The following is a 27,137-nucleotide window of genomic DNA, read 5'->3' on the forward strand; positions in this document are numbered from 1 at the left end:
TTCTTCAGAGCTTACCATAGCTTACAAGGTGAGGAGGTGGATAGTTTATTAGATGGTTGACACGTGGAATCAAACACCTTCTACAATGGTGCTAATATAGGACTTTTGTACTGCTTTATACCGTATTTTTCGCTCTATAAGATGCACCAGACCACATGACGCACCTAGTTTTTGGAGGAGGAAAACAAGAAAAAAAATTCTGAATCTCAGAAGCCAGAACAGCAAGAGGGATCGCTGCGCAGTGAAAGCAGCAATCCCTCTTGCTGTTCTGGCTTCTGGGATAGCTGCGCAGCCTGCATTCGCTCCATAAGACGCACACACATTTCCCCTTTTTAGGAGGGAAAAAATGAGTCTTATAGAGCAAAAAATACGGTAATTGCCTTGGAACTTGATGTACATAGGTACGTAGGCTTTGTACTAAGTCAGACTTTTGGTTCATCTAGCTCAGCGTTGTCTAGAACTGACTGGTTCTCCAGGGTTTTAGATGGAGATATGCCCAGCCCTACTTGGAGACACTAGGAATTGAACCTGCAACCTTCTTCATGAAGTGCAGCCCTTATGTTCCCATGTATTTGAACAGCCCCAGGACAGAAGGCACTCAGTCTATTTATATGCACCTATCAATATTGTGTAAAAGTTTCAATATATTGGGGACAGTTAGGGAAAGAGTTTGCTAAACTTTAGGAAGCTGAATGCTGAACAACACTGGGGAACAAATTTTTTGTTGCATTGACACCTGCAGTTGTTCTAACCTAATTTTGACGTGCTGATTTCATATCTGAAGTTGGTTTTGTTCTGTAAGCTCTAGTTATTTTTGCAATTCATGTTTTTCACTTTTCACCATAATCTTTGTTTTTCACAATGCAAGAATTCAATATTTTATTAAACACATAGCCAAAGTAGTACAATATGAGTATAAATGTAAGTGACTTATATAGCATTGAACCTGACATGTATAGCATTGAAGATGACATGTATATCTATGTACAGTTGGAGGTATGCAAATAAAGTATTCCCTTGGGATACAGTTTACTTGAAGAAGCCATGGTCCAATCTGAAAAATACAAATATTTAGGTTACAAAACTACAAAAATTAAATTTGCAAAACAATATTTACCATGTGGTTAGGGTAGATCAATGTGTCAATGTCCACTTACTCCCAGTGTAAATATGACATATCGGCAAAAGTCGGAAATTGAAAGATAACTATAGCATGTACACAAAAATCTATTTCAGATTTGAAATCAGCATTGAAAGAACATATAAGAACAGTTGAAAAACCTCATGCAACAGAAAACATTTTTTTTTTGTTCCCCAGTGTAATTAGACTTTGTTTCTAAATCCTGCAAAGATCTGGTGCAGCCCTGGGGTTTCTCTGCCCATTTGATGCTCCTTGATCCAAATTTTAAGTATAGTACAGACAACACAAGCCAAGACAGTGAGAACGGAGGTCTCCCTGTATAATTTTAGCTGCTCCTTCTCAATTAAGGTTTGAGCAAAGCAGGGATGGAGAGACACTGAGGGGCTGCTGTTTTTAAGAAAACAAGCCAGTAACAAGGAAAAGTGGCACATATGGGTATAACACGGAAACTAACCAACAACAACAAAAACCTCCCACTTCCGATCCCCAGCTGCTTTATGAGAGAAAGCTAAGAATGTCTTGGCTCGTGTTGTCTGTACTAAGAACAGTGTTTCATTGCAAGAGGATTCTTTTTGCTAGCCCACTTTATATGAATGGGTATCACTTTCTTCATTGTCACACCAACAGAACGGGAAGGTCCCACAGCATGGCTGCAGCCATGGTTTCCACATATTGTTTCCAGAAGAGAGCTGCTGTGGGACAGATGTGAGGGAGCTGCGATGCTCCTCCACAGCTCTGCCTATGTGCTTTAGGACTGTGTGGAACAAGGGCTCAATGTCCGGTGAAAGAGGCACGGCCTCTGATGGGTCTCTTGAGAGATCAAACAGCAGAGGAGGATCGTGATGTGTTACACCTTCTCCGGAACATGGGCAAAGCCCCTTTTCATAACAGGCTCCTGCGCCTTCGGGGTTGAATATTGGTGTTGTGTAATGAACTTTCCATACTGGACCACCTGGAAGGGAAAGCAAAGCAAAAACACCATGATACAAAAACTGCGAAAGTGATGGAACATGACGTTCTCTGGAGATTCGGTTTAAATATAATAATTCAAATAGATTTTGTTGATTTGTTCTATGTACAAGGGGAGTCAAGAAAAGTAAGGAGGAAGGGGGTGGGGGGAAAGGGTTGAGTGTGAAAATGAGGGTGCAAAGGGAATTGCAAAAATAAAAGGAGGGAGTAGGAGGCATGGGAATGGGGGTGAAAATGAAACCAGGGACATCAAAATCTATGCAGAATAGGAGGGCATGTTGGCTTCATAATGTACTGGAGGCGAAAAGGGTGCTTAGTAGTTGCAAGTTCCCATCATCAAATGCATGAACTAAGATGATTTCATCTCATTATGTGGACTCCACAAACATGGATGCCATAATAAAAATCCTTATACAATTATATTTGGCCTGGATAATTCTCTTTACAAGTTTCTAAATGAGCCACTAATGGGCAATATGATTATTTTAATTAACTATAACTGCAACTTGAGACTACTGCAAAAAAGAAGTATACAACATTCTATAATTTGAGATGCATTGGAATAGTTTTCACAGATTTCTGCCCCCTTCCTGTATTTTACTGTGAACATCCCTGTTTCATAGTGGGAAAGGACAAGTCCTAAACTGACTACTTGTGCTCTTCCTAAGTAGAGTTCCTTGATAACCGTTGCTGCAGGAGGGAACTGCTTTTGCCAACACAATCAGCAGTTTCTCACCCATATTTGTTACTTTGTAATTCTTTACTTTCTGGTTTTGTAAATAGAGAAATCCTGCTTTTTTTTCTTTATTTTTGTAACTTTGTTCATTATCAAATAAACATTTTATATTCTTGATTTCTATATCTGTCTTTCATTATATTAATTAGTTTGGGAATTGTGTGTAGCATCTGTAGGTGTTATTGTCAATGTGACTTGTAAGAGCTGGTTCTTTATTGGGAGAAATTTACAAGATGCAGTTTTTTAAGGGAAAAGCATTTGAGCGCTCTGGAAATCCTGTTAATGAATGTGTGTGTGTAGTATGAACTAGAGATGTGAAGACAGGAGAAGAATTGGAATATCCCCACCCATTTTTTTCTTCAATTTTTCCATTCCACCCCCTCTGCCTTCATATCACATTTCAGTATAAAGCAGCCTTTGCTGTTTTAATCACACATTCACTTGCACCAGAGTTGTTGGACCAACTCTGATGTGATACATGCTAATTTTTGTACCTGACACAATACTGATTTTTTTTAAAAAAAACCACACACACATCAAATGTGAAGTGTGCCTGCTTGAACTTTTAGGCATTGGCAAAAAAAAACTGACCAAAATTCATGCTTGTTGGAAGAGTGAGGGCTATACAAATGTTGCAAAAGATGTAATACACTGCGGATATGATCAATGAGAGCCAGACAAGAGAAGCAAAGGTGGTGGCCTTTTAAAAATATATTTTGGGTGCCCTAGGCACTTTAACATGACCAAGGGAAAGTAATGAAATGATGTGGGTTTTTTTTGTAATTTAAACCAAAAGGCTATCTTTCAAAAAACAAAGAATTAGACTGAAAGAATGCAGTTGTCTCATCTAAGGAACAGCATGGAAGTAAGTAACTGAGTATCCTTTGTTGCATTTTACACACTGCTCAAATATCCCCACAGCATCCCCCTTCCCTTGTACTTTTCTTCACCATACCAGGAAAAACAAACCTTGGCTTGCCATCATCAACAAACCATTGATGCCGGTTTGTGCATAATGGCAACCTATCTGCTGGTTGGTTTCCTCCCATCATGCTAGTTCATTGTAAACTATAGCTTATTTTAAACCACAGTTCAATGCAGTGGTGGGGAACTCGTAGTCCATGGGACTAATTAGAATAATCAGGCCTGGCAGACCCCCTCATTTGGCCCATGCCATACTGTCTTATCAGACGTCCGTCATGGCATCAAACTCAAAAGAAGAGGAAATGTACTCATACGTGAACTCCTGATCCTTTGCAGCTGTGGGCTGAATTCTTTTTTTAATTCATGCCAGGGCTGCAAAGGATTAAAGGAAGAATTGGGTGTCCAAGAATGAGAGCTGTCCACTTCTCATTTAATGCTACATGCAAAGTAGCTTAATGGCCATGGGTTGAATAAACTTGTAATTCATCTCTGGATTATCTCTTTCAACACCTAGATGGATTGCTGTAGGAAAGAAGACCTATAAGATGGCGCAGTATCCAGCCTGTAAATTTCCAAAGAGCTCAGCTCAGTAGGGGTCTGCATAATCTCACCTTCACACTGGGAAGCTGGTAGTTTATTTTAGGTGCCTAGAAATTCAGTCAACATAACAGCTAAAAAACGGCATAGATAGGACCAAGCTCCTTTAGCTCCATCGCTCTCAATGAAAATTAATCTGCTTAAATCCAAGTTCTCCGTATTAGCAGTGTGGAAGATTGGTCTGTTTATAAGGTTAGAGCTGATGCTTGTAGATGTAACTGAGTTCATAGTTTGGTGCACTGAAGTCCCATTCCAATGGGGTTTAACTATGATTAAATTATGTACATGATTTAAAAATGTGACCTCTTCTTTCTGGATTGAGAGGAACAAGCAGAATTCATGACCATGGGCAGAATTATTTCCGCTACAAATGTAAGATTCTGCCTTATACCAAATCAGATGAATGGTCTATCTATTTCAGTTTTTGTCTGATAAGCCATGGTTTTGTCTGATCATCTTCAAGTCAACTTGGTTCTTTAAGCAAACCATTACTTAGCATTACACATGAACTAGGCCAGTAAGAAGGGAGTTCTATAAAAGTCATCGGAGTCTACAATTTATTTGTTTAAATAAGTGCATCTTCATTATCACTTCATTATTATCATTTTTGGAGATCTATCGGGATCATGCGATCGACAAGGATTGACCAGGAACGCCCGCGATCGACCAGTAGATCACGATCGACCGGTTGGACATCACTGTTCTAGTGTGTTGAAAAGTGGCTCAGAATTTGGTGGAAAAGGACTGGTTTCAGAAGGATGATGTGAGGTAAAAAAGCAAGGGAGGATTGTGGTGAATTACTCGCTCTCCAGAACACGGACACAGTCTTCTTCCATAACAAGCACCCCCCCCCCCTCTGGGTGAAATTTTGGAGTCACATAATAGGCCTTCCAGAGAGACCACCTTAGAGAAAAGAAACTAAAGATATTCAGTTTCTAGTTGATGAATATGTGGTCCTCCAAACACTTTTTGGAATTCTCACTGGAATGGATGTCAAATTTGTTCACGATAGTTAAACCACTTGGTTCTTCCAACAGAAGATTTTCCAGGACAAGGTATTTGGAGCTGCTTCAGAAGCCTTTACCCTCATATAGCTCTGTCAAAAATGATGAATTGCTAGTTGCCATGGAAGAACGCTTCTCCACAGGATAGATATGGAATTCTGTTTTTCCGCTCCACAAAACTGTTAGCTCTAAAAATAGCCCTGGTGAGCAGCTATCAGGAAGAGGGAGCCATTTTTGGGAGGTGTTCAACTGTAGCATCAGGATACCTTATAACGAGCTGAGCCTACCTCATAGAAAAATCTCATCTCCAATATTAAAGATAGATATTTTTTTAAAATGTCTTTATACTGATTAATTGTATCGAGTTTAAGAATGGAAGATAAGGAAGCCCACTGATTCCAGGAGAGGGTCTTTAAAACAGTGGCCTGCAAGCTTCTCTCAGGTGGTCTGTAGTGTGTTTGTGGATGTATGGTTGCATTAAGGACTCAAACTGATTTTTAACTGTTGCTTTCCTTTTTATTTCTTATCTTGTATGCATTTTATTGTATTACAATTTGATTTCTGTGGCATGCAAACTGCAATGCAATAAATTACAATAGGTAAGAAATACAAATATAATTTAAAAAAAATCACACAGCACCTAATGGTCTGATTAGAATTTTTTTTTAAAAAAATCAGTGACTTGAAAAAAGAAGAGTAAAGATTAAGGGTGGTATTCAACTAAGCATTCAGCTACATTTTTGCACTTGTGTAAAAGAATTTCCACCCTTTCCGAAAACACTGTGTTTTTGCATATGGGGCTTATAATACCTGCAGCTGAATCACTTTCAAAATCTGGCATCAAAAGCACTTCACAATTCTGTGGCTGTGAAGATAGCTACTTTTCAGAAAAATAAGCATTGGAAAAGGAAAGAATAAAATGCATGTTTGTTCAAAGAAAGCTTGGATATCTTTGCCCTCTAGTGGAATATCTTATAATACACATATTCAGCATCTGGTTACAGTATATTCCAACAAACTGGTGAAAAGAAGGACGCTGAATGATGCACACTTCCAGATTAATGCAAGAAGCAGCAGCAGCAGCCTATTTCTTTATTTGTTTGATATTCTCTAGTTTGGTACAAAGATTAAGCTTGGTACTATTGATTTCTTAATTTTGTTGAATTCCAGACCTGTACTGCCGAAAGAAACCCGTCAAAATTATCAAACCCAACTCCTTCAAAACAGACGAGATCCATCAGGCACAAAATTGTTGTATTCTTGTCATCAGTGCTCAACCCTTACTGCAAGCAAGAGCAATGCTGTGCATGTTTAATCATATGAAAATCCCACCCTGTTCAATGGAGCTTCCTTCAGAGAAGTGTGCATATCTTACTCACCAGCCTGCAGGCGAATAACATTAGCAAGTAATGTTGTTGGTACCCCATGGCCAACTGTGGCTGACTCAACATGTCACCTGACTCAACTTTTGAGAAAGACTTCGGGAGAGAGACATTGTTTTGCCCCCTTTGTCACCCCCCCAGACAGTCAGTTCATAGAGAATGGATATACACAGATATAGAATGTCTTACACATTATTTTGTGTACATTGTGGTTAGTGCGTGAAGATACTCAATGCTCTGATACAGGTTAGCGAGTGTGTGAGCTTGCTATTGGCAACTCACAGGTAGAATCCATTCCAGCTTTTGAGATTTCACCAAGCATTTCCAAAATGTTTTCAATCTCAACCTTGCAGTCATAATAGACAGAAATGGACACTCGATCCAGAAATGGATAATAGGCTACCCAGTACCAAATCCTCATGTTTCTAATAGTGAAATCCATACAGCACAACCTATAGCTTTGAGTGCAGTTGTGTGGACACACCATACATTTAGAGCACATTTAAACTGCATGACTTGCCCCCAAAGAATCTTGGGAACTGTAGTTTACCCTTCACAGAGCAAAAATCTCCAGCACCTTAATAAACTACAGTTCCCATGATGCACTTTAAATGTATGGTGTGCACACAGTCTGAGAAGCAAGCAAGTTGGTGTCAAGATGCCACACTGAATCATGAGCTACACATTTTATTTCAGTGACCCAATACCTGATATAAGGAGAATATTTTCTACTCACTCTCTTTCTGGTACCAGCGCACCGCATGCAAGTACGACCCACAGTAGTGAAACATGAATTCATGCTCTGAGTGCCGCACCGCTCCCTGTAGCAAAGCTATCTGGTTCCTTCCATCAATCACCCTAAGAAAAGTAATAATACATTTAGTAAAGTAGTACTGTACAGCATAGGCCGATGACTGATTCTTTAGCTCATACCTAAGGAACTGCCTCTCCTGGTATGCCCCGTGGAGGACTTTAAGGTCCATAAATAACAACACTTTGGAGGTCCTGAGTCTCAAGGTGGTTAGATTGGTCTCAACTAGAGCCAGGGCCTTTTCAGCACTGGCCCTGACTTGGTGGAACACTCTGTCACAAGAGACCAGGGCCCTGTGGGATTTGACATCTTTCCACAGGGCCTGCAAGATGGAGCTGTTCCGCCTGGCCTTTGGCTTGGACTCAGTCTGACCCTTTGTATGGGATTTGGTATATAAATTTTCTCTTGGCTTTTTTGCTGGCCCATGTAGGACCAGCATGGATAGCGGGCTCAGGTGAATATCTGATGTTTCCTTCCTTTATGTCCTTTATTTATGGGCTACTATTAGAATGAGGCTGCATTTTCAGCTGTATTTTCAGCCCTATTTTAAGTAACTGTTTTTTTCTTTTTTTTCTATTATGTTTTATTGTAATTTATATTTGGTGTTAGCCACCCTGAGCCTGGCCCTCTACTACTACATACAGTTCAGGGCCAAATGTGCCAGGATAGAAGGAAGGGGGGAAAGAAAGAGGATACAGGATTTACAGGATCTTCTCTGTGCCGCCATATTTCCTGTAAGAGTCCTTATTCTACCTTAGGAGTTGCGCTAGTCTTGGCACTATCAATTTTTCCATTTAATTGAATGAACAGTTTTCAGTCAGGCAAATGCATAAGGTAATACTCATCAACAGATGAGCCAACTTCCACTCACATAAGACACTTCCCTCTTGTATTGCCCTCTTCTCCTACCAACTGCAGCTTTCTATCCATCCTCCAGAATCCAATCTGGATGGTTGGTGGACCCACTGGAGTAGAGGTGGTGAGCTTCTGAGGTAGTCAGGCAAGCAGAAGTCCATTGTGCAATTGATGAGGCATAACAATGTCAACCATATGTCCCAAATTCCTACCTATTGGGCAGCTTCCAACAAATTTAAACACAATACGACATGAAGCATTACAAACATCTCTGAGCAGGGCTGCCTTCAGATGTCTTCTAAAAGTCAGATAGTTGTTTATTTCCTTGATGAGAGGGAGTTCCACAGGGTGGGCACCACTACCAAGAAAGCCCCCTGCCTTCTATTTAAATATGCGGTCTTGTAATAAAAAGAAAGATTTACATTTGATTTTGTATTTTACAAAGTCTGGGATAGCTCAGTTGGTAGAGCATAAGATTCTTAATCTCAAGGTCATGGGTTTGAGCCCATTTGAAATGGAGAAAAGGGGAGGGGAATCCTAAAATATTAAATGCTGTTGGGAAAATAAAAAAAGCACATGATGTGGAATAATATTCCAGCGTTGCAGGGGGTTGAACTAGATGATCCTTTCAACTCTACAATTCTATGATTCAACAGGCTTTTGCCCTTATATGGAGAAATCCATTTGAATTTAACAGGCCAGCATATTTTTTAAATGCAATCTTTACAGAATACCTGTAGATGAAATCACTTAAGATGTTTCTGGATTAAAACATGTCAGAAAGCCAAGCAAATGGATGATGCTATGGATTATATACACATTTTTGCAAATTTTAATGGCTAAAATCCAAATCGTCTTGAGCTACTTTCAGACCGGTATTCTGTACCTGTCTTGTGGGATGGATGCCCCAGCCAAGTGAGCCACTGTGGGGAAAATATCCAGAAGACTTATTGGTTCCTCAATAACACTGCCAGCAGGGACTATCCCTGGCCACCGAACTATTCCAGGCACACGGATTCCTCCTTCCCAGCCTCCCATACCTTTTCCACCTGCCAAAGAAGAAGTAATAGAAGAGAAAGATAATTACAATTCATGACAATTCATGTCATAGTTCAGTGTGGAGATTGTCAGAGTGGAGATCAGCTGTTAAATGCATTTTTAAAAACCTAGAGCCCAGCATGAATAATGAAGGAACACATATATTGATAAAGAGGATGCGCAGGCTCTTGACATAAATAAGTTCGTGTATATAACTGCCCAAGCTTTAAGACTGATATCCAAGGCACTGTTTTGTGATCCACCTATGAAAGCAGTAAGCTTGGCGAATATCAGGGATCTCCCATATCTGTGATGGTCAAGATGAATTCATAAGTCCCCCACTCTTTGGCCATTTAAGAAATCTTAAAGACTTGGGGGATGGGGATCCAGGTGGTTTTATGGATGTTCTATTTAAGAACAGTTTTAGGCCACTGATGCTATTATTTTTTAACCACTATTTTAAATTTTGTTATGTCATAATAATTTGTTGCAACCCACTATGGGAGCCATGGGACATGGGTGGCGCTGTGGGTTAAACCACGGAGCCTCTTGGGCTTGCCGATCAAAAGATCGGCGGTTCGAATCCCTGCGACGGGGTGAGCTCCCGTTGCTCGGTCCCTGCTCCTGCCAACCTAGCAATTTGAAAGCACATCAAAGTGCAAGTAGATAAATAGGTACCGCTCCAGCGGGAAGGTAAACAGCATTTCTGTGTGCTGCTCTGGTTCGCCTGATGCGGCTTAGTCATGCTGGCCACATGATGTATGCTGGTCGCCTGATGTGGCTTAGTCATGCTGGCCACATGATGTATGGCTCCCTCGGCCAATAAAGTGAGATGATCGCCACAACCCCAGAGTCAGTCACGACTGGACCTAATGGTCAGGGGTCCCTTTACCTTACTTTGGGAGCCAGTCAACGTGCCTTTGTAGTAGCATTATATGTTTGTTATTCAGAAGCCCAGTTTGTCCTCTCAAAGCTTTGTTCTGTACGCATGGAAGTTTCCAGACACACAGGCACATTGAAGTACAGTAATCTATACAAGGGCATGGAGAACTGAAGGAAAGCTGCCTTACCTTTGTATATACCGTTCCAGCCACCTAGCTGGGTAATACCCTCTCTAGCCTCCAAAAAGCCGCCGTGGTCAGAAGTAAAGTAAGTAAAAGTGTTGTTCCTCAAGCCCTCTTTGTCAACAGCAGCAAGAATTTCCCCTGCAGAGTTGGATGAACCACAAGAGTTAATTTTAAGCCAAATACTTGGGTCCAGGTTACCTCAAGGATTGCAGAATCATTTATATCCCTGCCCGATCACAGATGTCTTTTGGGATTCAAGGCTCATATCCCTCAGAAGATATGAACTTAATATTGTGGGCCCAGTTTTATGGTGCCCCCTTCCATCTGAGGTCAGGCAGGCCTCCTCCCTGTTGCACTTCCAGCATCTAATGAAGATTTACGTTTCCGAGCACAATTCAAAGTGTTGGTGTTGACCTTTAAAGCCCTAAACGGCTTCGGCCCAGTATACCTGAAGGAGCGTCTCCACCCCCATCGTTCTGCCCGGACACTGAGGTCCAGCGCCGAGGGCCTTCTGGCGGTTCCCTCATTGCGAGAAGCGAAGCTACAGGGAACCAGGCAGAGGGCCTTTTCGGTGGTGGCGCCCGCCCTGTGGAATGCCCTCCCATCGGATGTCAAGGTGATGGACAACTACCTGACATTCAGAAAACATCTTAAGGCGGCCCTATTCAGGGAAGCTTTTAATGTATGATATTTTAGTGTTTTTTGGTTTCTGTGGAAGCCGCCCAGAGTGGCTGGGGAAACCCAGCCAGATGGGCGGGGTACAAATAATAAATTATTATTATTATTATTATTATTATTTAAAAATAATAATAATTCCAGATAGTATTTTAACTGGTGATTTGATTTCATAGTTTTAACTGGTTTTTATTTTTTGCATTGTATCTTTGTAAACTGCTTTTAGATACTATTGTAGTTAAGCAGCATATAAGTTGTTTCAATAAAATATAAATAAATAAGCTTGTAAAATCAATATAGAGAGGATTATCTGTCATTTCCAGATGTTGAAATGACATTGCCACAGTTTCAGGAAGTGTTTCAAGGAACTGATGACAGGGAAGGGGAGTTATCAGATTTATGAATCTCTGTTCTCCAGTGCTAAGCTGAACGCTACAGTCAGTTGAAAGACAACAAGGAAGTTACAAATTCAGGAAAAAGAAGAAGAAAAGGTCCAAGGAAGGCTACTACTTTGGTCCTTAGAAAAATATCAATAACCACAAGTGCTACTCACCCACCATCCAGTCCATTTCCTCTACATTGTCTCCATATAAACCATGCCTGCTTTTTCCATGAAACGTCTTTGTGGTGAAACAGGGTGTGTGGACGTGTAACAAAGAAACAAAGAGGAGGAACGGTCCTTGTTTGTTTCTGGGGAAAAAAATGTTTTAAAATGTTGTTTTAAAACAACAACAAAAGCATCCATTAGCTATGTGGAATTCATAGCTGAGCAAAGATCTGAACAGATACAGACACAGAGATCTTTCCATACACACTAATGAGATTGAAATGTTACAAAAGGAGTAGGTTTTAGCCCATTCAGCCAGTCATTATTATCACCACCATTACCATGCTTCATGGTCATTGTTATGATAAGCAGTGCCTGCCAGACTGAAATGCTGTGAGCTGCTGAGTTTCCTATTGACTGCCACCCTAAAACTCTGAGCAACTGTATTTGGCAAAGCTTATGAGTTGCTTACTTAAAGCATGGGAATTGCTGATCCTAAATTTGTTGTGTTGGCTGTACCACATGCTTACATTTACACACATAGTCAGGCACTTCAGCACATGTGAACATCAATGAAGCTGTAAGAGCCTTTTCAGATACCCAATAGGTAAGAACTTTGTAATCGATCTCGATTTTCTAGGAGCGTTGCAGCTCCACTGCTTTCCCCCTTGTGGATTATATTGTTTTATTTCTTTAGACTAGTATGTATGTAATAAGATATTGGTTTAAATGCACCCTTGATGCTATATTTGTGGTGCACCATATTAGTCAACCTACAACTTACTATTAATTTTCTTTGCAATTTTATCATACATGGATGCTTCTCTTAAGTGTCCAGAGAAATTTCTGATGTGGTGGGAAGAAACTGTTTAAAGACATTTTCTGTCACAAAGTGCTCAGTCTGGCTGCTGCCAAACTTCCCACCTTCAATAAGCATCTTTTAGGGTCATGTATGAAGTACACACAAGCTCCTACATGTATAATAATGGGAGCTATAGTCCAACAACATCTTGAGGGCACATTGACAATCCTTCCACAATACCAGATTGTTTATTTTATTTACATTGAAGGTCAAAATAGATGATGATGATGATGATATATTCAACTACTTTATACATAGTTGTTGTGAAAGAGTCACAACAAGAATAATGTACACTCAACACTCTGAACACACAATAGGACTTTATGGGTATTATTACCCTTATGCTTGCCGCCAGTGGTTCAGCCCAAATTAGTGAAGAACTTGGGGTAGAATTCAAATCACACTCTTTAAATTGTTCTGTCTGCACAAGCATTTCATCTTGCCAGATGGAACAATCCCCCCTCTCCTCCCCATGCCCTGTTCTGAGTTCTCCAGACTCCTGAGCCAATTTTGGGGGGCATCTAAGAGAAGGGGGGGGGGAATCCTATTGCACAAGCATAGAGAAATCCTTGCAGAGGATTTTGGTTGATGAAGTTTCTTAGGGGAATCCAACCCAGCATGTTTACAAGTTGCACACTTCTCTCTTATACACTTAATTTAATGAATGTCTGAGCCCAATCAAAGCACAAAGGAAAATTCACATTTCACACACATAATTTCCTTTACCACATGCACACAGTTGAACATGTGGACACCTTGGCTGAGATGTACCAATACTTCAGCAAGGTACCCAGATCCTAAATCAGAGTTTTGCAAACTGTGTGTCACGATACGTTAGTACAGGGGTCAGCAAACTTTTTCAGCAGGGGGCCGGTCCACTGTCCCTCAGACCTTGTGGGGGGCTGGACTATATTTTGAAGGGGGAAAAATGAACGAATTCCTATGTCCCACAAATAACCTGGAGATGCATTATAAATAAAAGCACTCATGTAAAAACACGCTGATCCCCGACCATCCATAGGCCAGATTTAGAAGGTGATTGGGCTGGATCCGGCCCTCGGACCTTAGTTTGCCTACCCATGTGTTAGTGTGTCGGCTGCAGTGTGCAGGTGTGTCATGTGAACATTCCTCACTCTCCTCCCGGGGCTGGAAAGGGGTTAGTTTAACCTCCCGTTTGCTAGTAAAACTAAATTACTGTGTCACGAAATGAAGCATAAAAAGTTTGGAAAGCTCTGTCCTAAAAGTTTGTATCAATGCAACAGCATCTGAAAAACATGCCACTGAGCAATGCAGTGATTTGACACACTAGTAAAGGTAGTCTTAGCTCCATCCTAAGCACGGACGACAAAGGTTTCAAAATCAGTCCACTCCTCTCAAAATCTGAAAAGCAGTTAAATAATTTTAATGGGTTACCGTTTAATAAATGAGGTTGACTCTTTCAATATCCTGGAGGCAGCATTTTCCAGCTTTATTGGCTGCTGAGTAATGATGTGATCTCTCAACATGATGCAGTTCCAGTATCTTACAAATCCATAATTGGCAAACCAGGAGATGAAAAATAGGATACCACATGAAGCAGTGAAGGCAATTATTTTCCATTTCACACAGAACAAACCAGTAGTTCTTCCCAGCACAAGAGTGAACACCAAAAGAGCTGCCATCTGGGTGTAAAACCAATACGTAGCTTGCAGCTGGACGTTGATCTCAGGATCCTTATTAGCCTGGCATTCATTCACAAGTGTAAAAGGGGTGCCATAGAAGTAATCAAAGCCATGGTTTAAAGGGTGGTGGCAGTGGTCATTGTGGGATTCACAGTTCATGCCTTGGTGCCATTTTCCTGAAAAGATTAACAATGATAGCTAAAGAAACCATGAATCCTGTAAATTACCAATAAGCAACTTAATACACTTAATATTTATACTGGAAAAATATAGGCAAAACCTGTCCTCCGTTCAAAATAGCTTGCCCCCTTGATTCTGCCTGCTCACCCTCTAATTTATTTTATTAATTTTTTAAAAAGTTTTTATTTATACTTTTCAAGTTTATACATTTCATTAATTTTACAATCAATTTGACATTTCAAAATTTAACTTCCTTCCCCCTCTTTCTGTGGTTCCTTAAATTTATTTTTCAATATCTTCTGCATATCTAAATTCATTTAACTTCCCCATTTAATTATCTACTGTAAATATATACTCTTATAAAAATTCAGGTTATTACAACAATCCTGCTAATGTTTTTATCTGTTTACAATTTATCTTTAATATTCAATAAAACGTTTCCATTCTTTTATAAACAGTTTGTTATCTTGATTTCTTATTCTTCTGGTAAGTTTCGCCATTGCTGCATATTCCGTAAGTTTTTGTATCCATTCTTCCTTTAGTGGGACTTCTGCTTCTTTCCACTTTTGGGCATTGTTGCTGCTGTAGTAGCATACAGTGGTACCTCGGGTTACATACGCTTCAGGTTACATACGCTTCAGGTTACAGACTCCAATAACCCAGAGATAGTACCTCGGGTTGCGAACTTTGCTTCAGGATGAGAACAGAAATCGCGTGGCGGCAGCGCGGCAACAGTGGGAGGCCCCATTAGCTAAAGTGGTGCTTCAGGTTAAGAACAGTTTCAGGTTAAGAACAGACCTCCGGAATGAATTAAGTACGTGACCAGAGGTACCACTGTACATAAATAAATTTCTATACGATTTAGGTAGTTCTGTCCCAATAATTTCTTTTGCTTACCCTCTAATTTAACTTCGTCAGCTGGAGACCCCAAGAAGGCAGTGACAACCATGAAATTTTTGATCAAACTGAAGCTCAGATGTGTCAGTGAAAAATGGAAGGAATATGTCAATGTGATACTGTACCTACAAGGCCCGTGGTGTAGCCCTGTTGCTGTAATAACTTAGCAAATGTTGTTTCATTCGCGGGGAGTCCTCCAGAAGCACCAGTACACGCGATGACACGGGGCTCATGTCTGGACACCATACCTAACATGTAAAAGGAATTGGGGGCGAGAGCCTTAGTATGAGTGGCAGCTGCTATCACATTGACTTGGCTGGGCTGCAGTTAATAAACCCTTCAGGTCAGGCAGGGTTCCCTCCCAGCCCAACCAGGAGATGATGGGGATTGAACCTGGAAACTTCTGCATGCAACACCGTTGTGCTACCACTGGGTACAGACTTGTGCCTGTGTGAAAAGACTTCTGGAGTCTTGTGCTGCATGACAGCTGGCCAGGAGGTGTGACTGACAGGAATCTTGTCATGCTAGGTCCAGCTACGCAAAAAATGCATGCACAACTGCAGAGCCCTGAAAGAGGTCTATGTACGTGTGTGCATATGCTCCCCCCTCCTCCCGATCTGCATCAGGGCTGGTTATCGCTTGGGGTAATCCTCTGTGCACCCAAACACCAACCAACCATTTAAAGAGAGCGCCAAACCTGATCTGATGGGGTATCTCCCAGTCAGAAAAGCTGCTCTGCTTGGGGTACAAAGCGAAGCTGCAGCAATCTGCTGAGTAAGCTTCACTCCTTCCCTTGCTAGCTGGTCAATATTAGGAGTCCTAATAGGTAGAACAAAGAGATACTTTAGTTTGGGAATACTGTATGGTCCCCTGTCATTTGCAGAAACCTTTTCGTGAAGCCTTTCTTGGGTCGCAGCTCCATCTTGAGGGCTGCAGAGGCAACAAAGGGTTTATTTAGAAATTGTATCAAACACTTACTAAAAAAATTCTCTAGATGAAACCATAGAAGCAATATGGTTAAATTGCATGACCCAAATCATCAGGCTCTAGTTATGCAGTGACACTGTACAAAACTGTGATTTACACTGTGGTGGTTAATTGAACAAGGAGCCATCGGGGTGAATAGGAGCTGCCCCCAAAAGCAAAAGGTGAGCCTGGGGAGGAACAGGACGAGTGGTGCAACTTTGTGGGTGGGGCTGAGTGCATGATCTCAAGTCACAAAATGACACTTACTTGAGTGTGTCGTTACCAAAGCATCCCAAATCACCATAGCCAAGGTCATCCGCCATTATCAACAAAATGTTGGGTCTTGACACGGCCGCATCACACATTTGGGGAAATAGGGAGGAAACTAGCAAAATAGCTAGACTGCATCTACATAAACAACCACCAAAACATCAGGATCAGAATTTTCTAAGGTTGGATTATCTGCGATTGTGGTGGGCGAGAGAGATAATTTTTAGTGGAAGGGTTGTAGGAGCTCAATAACAGAGCAAATGGTTTCTGTGCTAATGGTTCCAGGTTTGGGTCACATCCACATCATACATGCAAAATACATGGCTTCTCCCAAAGAATTCTGGGAAGGCAGTTCCTGGCATCTCCAGCTGGTGCTAAGAAAGACTCCTGTCTGAAACCCTTAAGAACAGCTGGCTGTAAAAGAAAACACACAAGAAGCAAAGAATGCTTCACCACCTTTTCACTGAAAGTCCTTTCGATATGAATGGGTATAAACTTTATATTGCTTGATATGAGTTTGGATAGGAATGCTTATGCCCTTGCAAAGTAGAGAAAATAGATACTGTGGGACATGTCTTATTGTGTTGTTCCTTCTACTGTGAAATCCACCACCATTTTATTAATCCACTTTTACAAAGTATACCAGGAAGATCTGAAGTGTTTTATATCAATTATCTTTTGCCTGATCAGTTTCCCGAGATCACCACCAAGGTAGCTAGTTTTTGTGCAGCAGCAATAGCTTGTCAGCACAGGATCTTGTCTTAATTTTAGAATTATTAACACCTTACCCTGTTGTTGTTGTTGTTTTTTTATAATATAATTACTTTATATTTCCCCTTGCTTTTTAATATCTTACATTGTTTTAAACTTCACATGTAACAGTATACGTAATTTATTTTATTGTGGTTTGCTGTCTTCTTATCTTATGTACTGGTCATTGACTGAAATAAAAAAAGTGTTGACGAGAGAGAGAGAGAGAGAGAGAGAGAGAGAGAGAGAGAGAGAGAGAGAGAGAATCTTGCTTTAGGTTTCTTGTACGTGACCTGAATGTCCCTGACCTGAAGGAACAGGTTTTGAGTTCCTCCAACTTACGGCATGGTGGGGTGTGTGAAGATGATGTAAAGTTTGTTTTAAAGTCATGCCCTTTACCCCTGATACTAAGTGTCAGGGGTTCAGGAGCAGAAACGCAGAGAAGGGAGGAGACAGAGAGCGAGGGGGAGGAATACGAAGGAAAGATGAGTGGGGATGACGAACCGAGATCGCCGAGCTTATCCAGTGAGTCAGAAGATTCCCAGAAGGGAGCGCCAGCGGTCAGAGCAAGGGGGGAAAACAGGGGGACACCCCAGGAAGAAGGGTCCAGAGAGGGATCAGAGAGCAGCAGTTGGAGATCGGGACCCACGTACCCAGCCGGGAGCAGAGGGGAGGAAGGGGACCAGATATCGGGTTCCGGAGGCTTTCAGAAAGAGGGAGAGCATGAGTCAGGAGTAGCCACGCCCACCTCGGGGAGCGACGAAACGATCAAGAGGAAGGTGGAGAGTTGGGCGCGCGCGCCAAGTTCAAATGTAGCGGAAGCTGGCGCAGTAAGCAGCCCAGAGAGTGAGCCAGGTCCCAAAGCCCGCCGCAGGGAGGCGGAAGGGTCAGGGGGGTCCGCGTCAGAAGAGAGTAGGAAAGAAGAGACCCCGGGGGGCAGAAGGACCCAGAGACGGAAGGAAAGGCGCAGGAGGTGGAGCAAGGCTAGGATATTAAGCTGGTGTGCTAGAGGCGGAGACTCAGACGGGTCTTCGCCGGTCTGACCTAGAAGAAGTAGGGCTGCACATTGCAGTTTGGAAATGCAACCTGTAATCCAATAAAGACTCTTTTAACTTGAACGCTGGCTAGCGTGGTCCTATGTGAGCTGGGACTGAGTGGCAGCCCTGACAGTAAGACCCGTCTCCTTAAAGCTTCGGACACCTGATACCTCGCAGCGGAGGCAGAAGCAGCGAGAGGAGGAAATTGGTGTTTGGGAGCAAGCTCACAACGGTTGGCAGAGATGACGGAAGCAGAGAAAATTTCAGCGCTGCAACAGGCAGTGACCCAATTGAACGCGGAGGTACAGGCATCCAAGAAAAGGGAGGAGGATGCAGCAGCCGCCTACAGAGATCTCCACGCCAGGTTTGAAGCCTTGGTTAAGCAGGGGCAGCCAGGACCCAGACCGGAGGGGGTTGGGTTGGCACGGAGAGCAGGAGGGCTTGTGGCTCACTTCGATGGGAATTTACAACAGTACCCCAATTTTCGAGCAGACGTAATGTGCGCACTGCAACTGCTGGCGAAAGACTTTAGAGATGAGGAAGAGAAAGTGGGGTTTATACTATCCCATTTGCATGGGGATGCGAAAGCGTGGCTACGCAATTTGTGGAGGGATAAAGATCCGGCGCTTCAGAATGCTGATGCCTTTATCAAAGCGATGGATGCGTGCTTTTTATCTACCATTGACGTGGATCTTGCCCGACGGGAGATTCATGGACTGAAACAAGGGAGGGCGAGCGTACGCCAGTATCACGCCCGCTTTTTTGCGCTGGTCAGTGCCTTAGAATGGGACCGGGATTCGCCCCCAGTCAGAGACCTCTTCTGGGAAGGTTTGAGCAGTGCTGTTAAAGACGAAATTGCGAGGGGGGAGAGGCCCCGGAGCACGCAGGAAGTGGTCCAAAGGGCGCTGACTGTGGGGGTGAGGCTGGAAGAACGTCCATGGTGCAGAGACGAAGGACGTGGAGGGCGCGAAGCAGCGAGAAGTTTCTCTTTCGTTCCCAGGGAAGCTGTGCGTGCGCAATCCACACCTCCGCCAGCAGGGGGAGTGGAACCTATGGAGGTGGGAGGCGCCAGGGCTCAGTCAGCTACCAGAGCCACTGCACCGGCGGCAGTCAAGACTAAACCTCCTAGAGGGACCAGGAAGTGTTATATATGCGACAGCTCTCAACACTTGGCGAAGGAGTGTCCCCAGCGGAGCTCCAAGCACACTGCAGCCTCCGCAACGGTGAAAGCGGCCACGCAACACAGCGAACAACAGCAGGGAAACGACGATGTCTGGCTGGAGACAGAGGCACTGGGGCCCAGCCAGACGCATCACTGAAGCAGTCCCCAGCGATCTTGCAACCCACAGACCCCCTCCCACCCAAACCAGTAGTGCAACTCACAGCATCTCTCCAGCTGCCCGATGGCGTCACTATCGAAGTGCCGCTTTCTGTGGATTCTGGAAGCAACGCAGACTTTATAGCACAGGATTTTGTGGAGCAGCACGCTATACAGCTATTACCGGCCACTCTGCCCCTGCTAGTCGTCACAGTGGATGGTAGAGAGTTGCTGGGGGGGCAGGTGGTGAAGCAAACGCCGCCAATGGTGATGCGCCTTGGCAACCACAGGGAAGTCATCAGTTTTAACGTCACCCGCCTGTCGGACACACCCATTGTGTTGGGCATGAGTTGGCTGGACAGGCACAGTCCGACACTGGCTTGGTACCAGCGACAGCTGATCTTCGGCTCCTCTTACTGCGCAGAACACTGCATCCTGCCCGAACAGGAGGGAAAGGAGGAGGAATCACAACTGCAGTTGGGAACGTTGCAAGCAGTCCCCCACAAATACGCAGACTTTCTGGAGGTCTTCTGCGAGAAGGAGGCAGACAAGTTACCACCGCACAGGCAATATGACTGCAAGATTGACCTCCTACCAGGGGCGACGTTACCGAAGGGGAGGCTGTATTCCATGTCGGAGGATGAACTACAGGAACTCAAACAGTTCATAGATCACAATTTGGAGCGCGGTTTCATCCGGGAGTCCAGGGCAGTAGGGGGCAGTCCTGTTTTCTTTGTGAAGAAGAAGGACACGCCCCAAAAAAGGCTGGTGGTGGATTTTCGCCTCTTGAACAAGATGACCAAGCCCTCTGATTTCCCCATGCCCAGGATTGACGACCTACTGGCGACGGTGCGCAAGGGACACGTGTTTACCAAGTTGGACCTGCGAGGGGCGTACAATCTCATCCGCATGAGGGAGGGCGATGAGTGGAAGACAGCCATGTTCACGCCTCTGGGCACCTACGAGTACAGAGTGATGCCGTTTGGATTGCAAAACGGTGCTCACTGTTTTCAAGCTTTCATGCATCATGTGTTGGCGGGACTCCTCTACAAGAAGTGCGTCTGCTTTCTGGATGACATCCTGATATTCTCCGAAACGCAGCAAGCGCATGACCAGGATGTTCGGGCGGTGCTGGAGAGGTTGCGGCAGCATAGACTGTACGCCAAACTGGAGAAGTGCCAGTTCGACACGACGGAGGTGGATTTCTTGGGTTACAAGTTGTCGGACAAGGGGCTAGCCATGGACAGCGCCAAGGTTCGAGCGGTGTTGGATTGGAAGAGCCCGCGCAACCGGAAGGAGGTCCAGCGGTTTGTCGGCTTCGCCAACTTCTATCGCAAGTTTATCAAAGGGTTCGCGATGCAGACGGCAGCTATTACGGACACGCTAAGCTCCAAGAAGAAGAAATTCATCTGGACGGAGCAGGCGGAGCAGTCCTTTCAGGCACTCAAGCGTCTCTTCGCGTCGGAAGAGCAACTGCTGCATATCGACCCCAGCAGACCAATGCGGGTAGAGACGGACGCGTCCGATAGAGCAGTGGGAGCTGTCCTGCTGCAGAGGGACCCACAGGGGGTCTGGAGGCCGGGAGCGTTCTACTCCAGAAAGCTCACCAAGTCGGAGCAGAACTACACCATCTGGGACAGGGAGTTGCTTGCCATTCATGCAGCATTCAAAGCATGGAGACACTTCCTGATCGGCGCCAAGCACACGGTGCAGGTCTGCACGGACCACAAGAATCTGGAGCACTGGCGCACGGCGAAGTTCCTGAACCAGAGGCAGATATGTTGGGCGGAGTTCTTTGCTGACTTCGATTTCCGAATAGAGTACGTCCCGGGCGACACCAACATCATGGCGGATGCACTGTCCCGAAAACCGCAATACCTCGAAGAGGCGACGCCAGCGGCGGCCATGCACATCTTCGCGCCAGCTGCGTGGGCGTGCGCTTCAGCCACAGTAGACCTGGATGCGGTGCGGCAGGCGTTGCAGGACGACTCATTCGCGCAGGCGAAGATGGCCGAGGTGCACAAGGGCACAGCGAAGAGCGACGAGTTCCAGATACGGGACGGCTTGCTCTTACGTAAAGGGGCCATCTACGTGCCGGGAGATGAACTTCGCGCCAAGGTACTGCAGCAGTTGCACGACGCACCCACGGCAGGGCACTTTGGCACGGAAAAAACGGTGGAATTAGTCGCAAGGGACTTTTGGTGGCCCAGACTGAGAGGGGAAGTCGCGGACTACGTCGCGAGGTGCGACACCTGCCAGAGGGCCAAACCGGTGCACAAACAACCGGCGGGACTGCTGGAACCGCTGCAAACGCCGTTTGAACCGTGGGAGAGGGTGGCCCTGGACTTTGTCACGGATCTCCCCAGCTCGAGAGGCAAGACAGCTGTACTAGTGGTGGTGGACTTGTTCACCAAGATGGCACACTTCATACCGTGTGCGAAGGTGGCCACGGCAGAACAAACAGCCAAACTGTTCATAGATCACGTGTTCAAAGTGCACGGGCTGCCGCGGTCTATACTGTCCGACCGCGGTCGCCAGTTCATCTCGAATTTCTGGCAGAAGCTGATGGGTTTCCTGAACGTCAAGATCAACCTGACATCAGCGAGACACCCGCAGACCAACGGGCAAGCGGAGAGGGTCAATGCCATCATGCAGCAGTACCTGAGATGCTATGCCAATCAACAGCCTGCGACGTGGGTGGATTACCTGCCGCTCGCCGAGTTCGCCTACAACAACACGAAGCACGTGTCCACAGGGGTGACGCCGTTCTTCGCCAACAATGGGAGGAATCCCAGAACCTTCCCGGGACTGGACAGAGTGGGGGAAGGGGAACCGCAGACGGCGGACGCTTTCGCGTCTGAGTTGCAGGAGGTCCACGATCAACTCCGACGGCAGCTGGAGCTAGCGAAGCACGCTTACAAGGTGCAAGCGGACAAGCACAGGCGGGTTGGCGAAGAGATCCGAGTGGGAGACTGGGTCTGGTTGGCAGCCCACGCAGTGCCGACCAGATCGTTAGCCAAAAAGAAGTTGGGGCACAAGCAACTCGGTCCCTACCAAGTCGAAGCGCAGATCAACCCAGTAGCTTTCAGGCTGGTGCTACCGGAGGGTTCCAGGATGCATCCGGTGTTCCACAGGTCGGTGCTCACTCCCTACAGGACACCTCACAGGTTCCAGGAACCAGGAACAGCACCGAGTCCGTCTCAGGAGCGGACGGAGGCGGGGAGATTGCCACAGCAGGACCCCATCAACGAAGTCACGGAGATTTTGGACTCCAGATGGGGGGAAGACGGAGTGGAATACCTCCTAGCCAGAGAGGGCACCCGGGCTAGTGCTAATAGCTGGGTGCCAGACTACGCTTTGGAGGAACCCCTGCTCAAGGACGAGTTTCATGCCCTTTTCCCACACAGACCCATGCCAGCAGGCTTCTTCGACGACTGGCTGTTCACACCCACACTTTCCTCCAGCACGTTCCATGGCTTCGACTCGGACGGGGAGCCCGCACAGCGCACACGTTCCCCAGAGGGGTCGCCGGAGGGTTCGGCGTCCGACACCTCGTATTGGTGGGACGATCGGCCAGAGGAGCAGTGGCGCCGGAGGTGGCTGGAGATGCCAGGGCAAGCGACCGACGCAGAGACTGACATGGACGTGTGCGGGGAGGATCTCGGTTTCGAGCACGGCGGCACTGAAATGGAGGCGGAGCAGCTCAACGTTGACGAACGCGAGGAGGAAGACTCGGAGATCTTCAGTTGGCGGCCAGCGATGAGGAGCGAACTGTATCCGGCATTCACTCCTGTGATGATGGAGCACCCAGCAACCACCCTTGAAAGTGGGGAGGGGGGAAGGGGGGGCTTCGAGGGGGGGATGGATGTCAGGGGTTCAGGAGCAGAAACGCAGAGAAGGGAGGAGACAGAGAGCGAGGGGGAGGAATACGAAGGAAAGATGAGTGGGGATGACGAACCGAGATCGCCGAGCTTATCCAGTGAGTCAGAAGATTCCCAGAAGGGAGCGCCAGTGGTCAGAGCAAGGGGGGAAAACAGGGGGACACCCCAGGAAGAAGGGTCCAGAGAGGGATCAGAGAGCAGCAGTTGGAGATCGGGACCCACGTACCCAGCCGGGAGCAGAGGGGAGGAAGGGGACCAGATATCGGGTTCCGGAGGCTTTCAGAAAGAGGGAGAGCATGAGTCAGGAGTAGCCACGCCCACCTCGGGGAGCGACGAAACGATCAAGAGGAAGGTGGAGAGTTGGGCGCGCGCGCCAAGTTCAAATGTAGCGGAAGCTGGCGCAGTAAGCAGCCCAGAGAGTGAGCCAGGTCCCAAAGCCCGCCGCAGGGAGGCGGAAGGGTCAGGGGGGTCCGCGTCAGAAGAGAGTAGGAAAGAAGAGACCCCGGGGGGCAGAAGGACCCAGAGACGGAAGGAAAGGCGCAGGAGGTGGAGCAAGGCTAGGATATTAAGCTGGTGTGCTAGAGGCGGAGACTCAGACGGGTCTTCGCCGGTCTGACCTAGAAGAAGTAGGGCTGCACATTGCAGTTTGGAAATGCAACCTGTAATCCAATAAAGACTCTTTTAACTTGAACGCTGGCTAGCGTGGTCCTATGTGAGCTGGGACTGAGTGGCAGCCCTGACACTAAGGAATAGGTTTTTAGTCTTTATCATGATGTAAGGCACCTGCAGACCCTGTAGTAGGTGATCATATTTAAAATTCCCCCGTGTTTTTAGTTATAGCTACTAACTTTCCTTATAGTTACTGTTTTTAACATTTGATTGGGAGCCGCCCAGAGTGGCTGGGGAAACTCAGCCAGATGGGCGGGGTATAAATAAATTATTATTATTATTATTATTATTATTATTATTATTATTATTATTATTATATTTCCATACCGCTGCCCACTATCCAAACAGTAGGAATAAAGGATAAACATGACCCACCATATTCAGGCCCCATTATGGTGCTGAGGGGTCTGTTTTGCTCAGGTATACAAGGCATACCATTCCCCACTTACCACCCCAATGTGATTGTTCCCCGACCTCAACCAATAAATAAATGCATTACAACTTCACTACGAAATACACTTTATCGTACATTGTGTATGCACATGTTTGTCCCCATTTTAGCTACCCCCAATTTCTGTGATGTGTCAATTTCCCACCACCATAAATTTCTTCTACGAATCAAATGACAGACATCTATAGAATAAATCTGGCATGTCCAGCACAATGAACTTTAACAAAAAAAAGTTGCAACCACAAACTCCAAAACCACAATGAATTAAGCATACCAGTGCTCTGGGGAGTAACACTGACACATTTAAAAAGTACTCAACACAAGTAGTATTTTCGCTGTGTTATTTACTGATTTGCATGTTTAAAGAGAGGCATTTTTAGAGCCGTTGCAGCGTTATTTATGTATTCAAGTGCATACAATCCCATCGCCCTCAGACGCAACGAAACTTACTTGAATAGGGTGTGGCGTTTGCCCTCCTAGGTTAGGAAAGGGTTAAATGAGTGTGAAGTGATTGGCCAGTGGGAACCCCAGGGGAGGAGTTAGAGTTAGAGTTGGAGTTGTTTGGAAGTCAGTTGGGAGTTGGAGAAGCAAGAGGGAAGATAAGTCTGTGGGTTGGTCGGTTTTGATGTGAGAGAGTGAGAGAAACTGATAGGAGGAGTCAGATAGACAGTTGGGATAATCAGTTAGCAGTTTTTAGGAAGCTATAGGCCGGTATAGAAACTAAGGATAAGAAACTGACAAGAAAAATTATCTGAAACCATAAACTTGATCATGCTTATAAAATAAACTTGATTATTTGTTTTAATGTTAACAACTGTCTGGACTCAGTGTGTACCTGAGAGAAATGGGTTGGTGGCAGCGCGGAAGTGATCATAGTGGTGGCACAGGGATCAATAGACAGTCAAATGTCCGGGGACTCTGTGTGATAGGGCTTCAATGGGACACAGTACTGAAGAAATCTTAGAAGTTAACCACTTCCTACATTCCCTTAGTGTTTCAAAAATATAGCTCAGTCTTGGTCAGAAAAATCCCCTGCATACTGGAGTTACTTCCACATTCACCACCAATCAACCAGACATCAGGGAACAGAGAGATTATTTTAATTCTGTCTGGGTTTGCCTGCACAGAGTGCAGGGTCACAATGGGAAATATGCTGTCTAGCCATTGCTACAAATTCCAGAAAGCACTGGAAAAACTAATCAGCAAGGATCAGCATTAGTTGCTATTTAAAAGATAGAAAGAGAATGATTCCTTTTTCAAAAAGGAATGCTTTCCACTTACCTGGAGAGCCTAATCTTCAATTTGTGATCCATCCCCAGTCCTCTAGGCGTTTGGAGGTGAAATAGCGAGAACGACTGTCAGGCTTTGTCTTCTTTTTTGACAGCTCGCAAGGCTGTTTTCCCAACCATCTGCTTACTTAATAGCTTGCCAAGTAAATCGGTGGATTGTGAAACAAGATGGCTATTACAAATTGACATGAACCCTTGAGCAGCTACAGACAAAGTCCACTCTTGGAAAGCAATCACTGTTTTATTTATATAACAATCACTGTGGCCTTTATAGCAGCTTCTGTTGCACCCAATCACTCAGAGAAAAACCTTCACCGTGCCAACAGGAAGTTTTGTTCCTGAAGCAAGTAGGATTTTGTTGTATTTTGTTTCCTCTCTTGTTTTTGCTCACGACCCCAAATTTCCAGACAGCTGAGAAATATATATATATATTTCTCAGTTCACATTACATTTTAAGCAGTGCTCTTTTTTTAAAAGGGAAAAAAGGTGCTGGTACACACCATGAAGTTGTTACAGTAAGTGCCAATTTTTTTGGGGGGGGGGAGTGCCGGTACTACATATCCTTGAGTACCCCCAGGGGAAAAGGCACTGATTCTAAGAAAGGTGCAATCACTAAAGGAAAAATAGGGATGCCTATGGCAACCTACAAAACATTTATTTATTTTTTGGTGTCATGGGCTTTTGTGGGCCAGTATAACCACAGAGCCTAGGGCTTGCTGATCAGGTCGGCGATTTGAATCCCAGCAACGGGGTGAGCTCCCGTTGCTCAGTCCCTGTTCCTGCCCACCTAGCAGTTCGAAAGCACATCAAAGTGCAAGTTGATAAATAGGTACTTCTCTGGTGGGAGGATAAACGGCGTTTCCGTGTGCTGCTCTGGTTCGCCTGAAGCGGCTTAGTCATGCTGGCCACATGACCCGGAAGCTGTACGCCGGCTCCCTTGGCCAGTAAAGCGAGATGAGCACCCCAGCCCCAGAGTCATCTGTGACTGGACCTAATGGTCAGGGGTCCCTTTACCTTTTTAAGGAGTCTCAAAGTGGCTAACAATCTCCTTGCCCTTCCTCCCCCACAACAAACATTCTGTGAGGTGAGTGAGGCTGAGGAAAAGAGGAAGTGTGAATAAGCCCAGAGCCCCAAAATTTGTGGAAGGACAAACAAATATT

At 45.1% G+C, this 27,137-nt stretch overlaps 1 protein-coding gene across 2 annotated transcripts; it reads right to left on the reverse strand.

The window, feature by feature from the left end:
- Positions 1 to 29: 29 nt before the first annotated feature.
- Positions 30 to 26,410, reverse strand: LOC308588589 (arylsulfatase D-like). Of its 2 annotated transcripts, XM_081197069.1 has the most exons (10): positions 25,970 to 26,410; positions 16,580 to 16,720; positions 16,044 to 16,165; positions 15,472 to 15,594; positions 14,022 to 14,445; positions 11,753 to 11,889; positions 10,528 to 10,662; positions 9,306 to 9,468; positions 7,490 to 7,611; positions 30 to 2,093 (listed from the first exon to the last, which is right to left on the reverse strand). In XM_081197069.1, exons 1-10 carry the CDS (start codon positions 25,999 to 26,001, stop codon positions 1,717 to 1,719), a joined length of 1,776 nt encoding a protein of 591 aa, XP_081053195.1. In that variant the 5' UTR covers positions 26,002 to 26,410; the 3' UTR covers positions 30 to 1,716. The 2 variants fall into 2 exon arrangements, with proteins under 2 accessions (XP_081053195.1, XP_081053196.1); XM_081197070.1 differs by lacking the exon at positions 16,580 to 16,720 and having other exon boundaries at positions 25,970 to 26,409.
- Positions 26,411 to 27,137: the final 727 nt, after the last annotated feature.

This window comes from Podarcis bocagei, assembly GCF_964188305.1.
Source record: "Podarcis bocagei genome assembly, chromosome: 6".
NCBI lineage: Eukaryota > Metazoa > Chordata > Lepidosauria > Squamata > Lacertidae > Podarcis > Podarcis bocagei.